This window comes from Uranotaenia lowii, chromosome 3 (assembly GCF_029784155.1).
Source record: "Uranotaenia lowii strain MFRU-FL chromosome 3, ASM2978415v1, whole genome shotgun sequence".
In the NCBI taxonomy this organism is placed as follows: Eukaryota; Metazoa; Arthropoda; class Insecta; order Diptera; family Culicidae; genus Uranotaenia; species Uranotaenia lowii.
Window position 1 is genome coordinate 184,201,920 of NC_073693.1, and position 5,037 is coordinate 184,206,956.

The 5,037-nt window shown below is 31.5% G+C and overlaps 1 protein-coding gene across 1 annotated transcript; it reads left to right on the forward strand.

The window, feature by feature from the left end:
* The first annotated feature begins 311 nt into the window (after positions 1-311).
* On the forward strand, positions 312-2,208 carry LOC129754989 (mesencephalic astrocyte-derived neurotrophic factor homolog). The gene is made up of 4 exons (XM_055751272.1): positions 312-490; positions 550-674; positions 738-879; positions 1,969-2,208. The coding sequence occupies exons 1-4, from the start codon at positions 406-408 to the stop codon at positions 2,133-2,135; spliced, it is 519 nt and encodes a 172-aa protein (XP_055607247.1). The 5' UTR covers positions 312-405; the 3' UTR covers positions 2,136-2,208.
* The last annotated feature ends 2,829 nt before the right edge of the window (positions 2,209-5,037 follow it).

Consider the following 5,037-nt stretch of genomic DNA (forward strand, 5'->3'; position numbering starts at 1 on the left):
TTAAAACACTTACTGCAAACAGCTGTTGTCTTTTTTGTTTCACCAACCGGTTTTGCTCCTCGATTGACTGGCGAAAATTTGTCAATATATCTATTTAAAACTACACCTCTTGAAGCGTACTCGGAGTGCTTTCAAAATGTGTAGTATTGACCCGTTATTTGACAGATCATGGAGGTTCGAAATAATGGGTCAATTTTACATCTTCTTTTGGAACCGCCAAATGAGTGGGCTGGTCAACGCATGAGTTATCAGAAAATTAAATAAAGAATAACCATTGCATTGATTAGTTTTCGTTTGTCGTGTATGACTCGTCGGCTGTTTTGAGAGCCAGCGGTGGTGATGGTGGTGATTTTGAAGAAATTCTTAGTTCGTTTTGCTCCTTCCACTCAATAAGATATAGGAATCATGGTTCGAAAATTATTGATAAGTGCTTTGTTACTAGCAATTTTTATAAGTTTTTCACATGCATTGCGTGATGGGGACTGTGAAGGTAAGATGAGTATTAAAGGACTAGAAATACAATTCAAATAACTTCTATTTTTACAACAGTTTGTGTTAAAACCGTTCAAACATTTGCGTCCAGCTTGAGCGAAGAAACCAAGAAAGATACCAAAAAAATAGAGGAAGAATTCCGGAAGTATTGTAAAACAGCTAAGAATAAAGAACACAGATTTGTAAGTAGACTAAAAGCTATAATTGGAACATTTTCTAATCCGTCTAAATTCTATTCGCTTTAGTGTTATTACTTGGGTGGCGTTGACGATTCTGCGACGGGAATTCTGAATGAACTGTCCAAACCCCTCAGCTGGTCTATGCCAGCTGACAAAATTTGCGAAAAGCTGAAGAAAAAGGATGCTCAAATTTGCGATTTACGATTTGGTAAGTATACAATTTTAATATATTTTAAAGCATGCATAATTGTAATATGGGGAAAAGAACGAACAACTCGCTTTCTAAAGCATGACGTGGTGTTGAGCCGGTAGGAAGGAAGAGCGTAGTGGGTTTTTTTTCTCTTCTCTTTTCCACTTTTCATTCGGGATTGTCAAAGTGCTGACGTGTTCCCATCTGAGCTGAATTTAACATCTTTCGTTTTGTTTATAAATCATTTCATAAACATAAAATAAACAACTCAAAACTATCAATTAATTATGGTTGCTTTTGATGCAAGCCTACATGTAGGTACATTGTGATATCATTGGATGAATTAATTTATATTCTATTCTATTTCATATTAAGAACTAAAAACACCTTGATATATTTCCTATATCCAGATTGGTTCAACATTCAATAACTTTCCATTTCTCATATGACACATTCCAGCGTGACGTGACTACTTTACAGGTTTATTCGCACAATTTGTTAATTTTATCATTTTTAGCCTAAGAACCTCAACAAACTATACATATTCTTAAAAATTATAAAATTCCTTATCCAACAGGCTAATTTGTCTTTTTCCAACTTGCGGTTTCGATGTTATTCAAGAATTACAAGTCCACAATTACACAATTTCTCCCATATTTCAATAGATAGTAGTCTAAAAACTATATGCACATGAGCAGACATCTGTTTTATGTACGTTAGAGCAATTTTTCTATTATAATCTCTAACAATTTTTGAAAACATTATTTTATAATAAAAGTTGTCTAAATAGCCGATCTCCGTAACTTAGTGGGCTAAATGCGTATATTAACGTTTTTAGCTATATTTCAGCTCACCTTGCAATATTTTCGTATAATTCAATTGCCAATGGTAGAAACTGATGTTACGATGCATTTTTCAAGACTGAAATTTTGGCGAAATTTTAGATCTCCTTCAAGATGTCCAGAAAGTTTTAGCTGTAGGTAGCAGTTATTTGAAAATTTCGACTCCCAGAATGCAAGTGCGTGGAATGTGTCATATAATATATTGTAGTTACATAAATCGGACTGATAATGTCGAACTAATAAGTAATGTATTTTTATTTTCCAGAAAAACAAATCGATGTCAACTCTGTTGACCTCAAAAAGCTGAAAGTGAAGGATCTTAAAAAAATATTATCAGATTGGGACGAAGCGTGCGATGGATGTTTAGAAAAAACTGATTTCATCAAGAAAATAGAAGAACTAAAACCCAAATACACAAGAACTGAGCTGTAGATATAAATAATATCCTAAGGAATCCTGGGTTGCATTTGATTGCGCTCCGAAATAAATAGTTTAAATAAATCAATCGAGCATTTTTATTCACATTCGTTAGCATATCGTAGACCTAATTTTAGTTTCCTTAATCACTTAAAATTAATTACTTCAAGTATCTTAGTTTAACAAACCAGCTATTTATTTTTCACTGAAATTAGAATATGCAGTCTTATATTGTATCAAAAATCTGAATCAGAAACTGTATCTGTAAAATGGATTCAAAATCAAAATTTGAATCATAAATCTGAATTTATAATCTGAGGTCTTATGTCTGAATCTGAATTTCGGATAAGGTACACCGGGGCAAGTGCAAACGGATTTCCGTTAAAAGTGAAAAATTGAAAAATATTGGGAAAAAGTAACGGAAATTATGTAAAAAAATTTCTAAGTTTACACTTGCACCGCTAATGGGGGCAAGTGCAAACGCAATGCTTTCTCCGAACTAATTCACAGATGCGTCAGTGTATCCGTCCTAAAATGAATTTAATACATGTTCCGGTATGTTTTATCAACTTTTATTGATTCTGTTTTCCTGTAATTACTTTTTGGGACTCAATTTTTGTTGACTTGTTTTGAGCAGAAGACCTTCATTCACCAAGCCATTACGGAATTTTGAATATCCGCTTCAGATACAATACTTTGGATACCCCTTCTGACCATTCTAAAATCATGCTGAACCATTTTGGAGATGCCCAAATACTCACCTTTCAACGAAAAATCGGAGTTGAATGCCCTTTTTGTAGCCAAAATTTGCAAAACAAAAACACAATTTTCATGTCTATAGTACGTACTTGAATTCGTGTGTAATCAAACAGTGCAGTGTTTTAGTGAATAATTTAAAGAAAGTTTAGTTTATCTATGTCAGATTGTTTGTTTGGGCCAAAACAACAATTTCTAGAAGAATTTTTTTTTGTAACAGGGAAAAGTTAAATGATTGTACTACTTGCTCCAGTGTACCTCATAAATTAAAAGTTGAAATTTGAATTCCAAGTCTAACTTCAATAAGTAATTTGAAATCTGAATCCGAAACTGAAATCTGAATGTAAATATAAACTCTGAATCTAATTCTGAAATCTTTGTATGAAATCTGATACTTATCTGAATCTGTAATCTGTATCTGAATTCGGAATCTGAATCTTAAGTTTGGAATACGAAATTTGAAATCTGAATCTGAAATTTGAAGTCTAAATTCTGAATACGAAATTTGAAATCTGAATCTTAATTTGAATCTTAATTCTGAATCTGAATAGGCAATTTGAAATTGAAATTTGTATCTGAAAACTTAAGTCTGACATCTGAATCTGAATACTGTATCTGAGATTGGAATCTGAATTCTGGATTTGAAATCTGAACTTAAATCTGGAATTTGATACCTGATATACGAAACTTGGAATCTGAATCTGAAATCTAAACCTGAATCTGAAATCTGAAGCTGTAATCTGAATCCGAATCCGAAATCTAAATATGAAATCTTAATCTGAAATTAGTACTACTGTGCTACAGAATTGGTGCGAAAATGTTTAACGACAATTACGTAGTTAATTAACCTAAAAGCTGAAATTTACTGCAGCGATAAGCGATAAAGTTTTACGATTTTTTTTTGGTAAATAGTTTTTTAAATTTAGAGTTGGTAGTGGCTTGGTTGGTATTGCTAAAAAACTGTCTAGAAATTTATCTAAAAGAATCAACAACTTTTTTTTTATTAATTAAAACAGATTAATAGATTAATAGCATAACATCAAAAATTACCAACAAATAGGTAGTGAGTGAGTAATAAAAATAAAACCTGAGTAATATGGTTTCGTATGGCTGTGACGAATTATCAATGTTCCATTTCTTACGTAAGATTTTTGGAAACCCCTCTTATCCCCCTAGTAAGAGATCGTAAGCAAATGTGAAACCCCCCACCCCCCACCTCCCTATGTGCTTACGTAATTAGTGAATGGCCCCTTATCGGGTTTTCATTGGTTAAAAGAGCAGTTAACATTAGGCCCGTCATTTTTTCGGAATTTTCTAATACACATTGGTAAACTTAAAAGTGAAACTTAATTTAAAGCAGGTTACAACAATTCAGAATGAGAAAATAATATTGATTTTTATTACAGATTCATGACAGACAAATTGTAGCTTTCATATTTGTTCTTTTTATATATTTGATTTAAATGAGATTCATTTGTTCTAAAAATTATTATGGAAAACCAATTCCGGAGCAGAATTATTTGTAGATGAAAATAATATGATAGGTAAATAGGTTTTAAAACTTTGTAGCATAAAAAGGCCCTTCTGTAGTAGGTTTTGTACAGCAAATTATAAAACCTTGGCAACCCAACTCAACTTCTTAAGTTCTGTATGAACTTTGCTTTTAAAACCTATTCATCATATTATTTTCATTTACAAATATTCTGCTCAGCAACTTGGTTTTTATTATTAATTTTTAATGTTAATCTTGAGTTGTCCACGTCATTTATTCAGTCTGTAAAGCCTAAATCGGCTAAGACGGTGTATGTCTTTTCAAAACAAATTAATCTCATTCAAATCAAATATAAAAAAAAAACAAATCAGAAAGCTAAAGTTTGTTTTTTCATGAATCTGTAAAGAAATTTAATATTATTTTCTTAATCTGAATTTTCGTTACCTGCTTTAAATTAACTTGCGCTTTTAAGTTTACCTCAAATATGTATTTAAAAAATTTCGAACAAATAACCGGCCTACTGCTCTTTTAAGAATGAAAACTACATAAAATAGATATTAAAATATTAATTTTATAGTTAGAATTTTTGTATTAGTTGTTCAAGCGTTTTTTAAATTATTTCAGCCATTAGGATGCCGAGCTTTTATAGAGCATGAATTTGATGAGGAT

Coding starts and splice junctions, on each gene's coding strand:
- LOC129754989 (XM_055751272.1), top strand. CDS start 406: ATGGTTCGAAAATTATTGATAAGTGCTTTGTTACTAGCAATTTTTATA. Junction 675..737: donor AGAATAAAGAACACAGATTT/GTAAGTAGACTA, acceptor TATTCGCTTTAG/TGTTATTACTTGGGTGGCGT. Junction 880..1,968: donor AATTTGCGATTTACGATTTG/GTAAGTATACAA, acceptor TTTATTTTCCAG/AAAAACAAATCGATGTCAAC.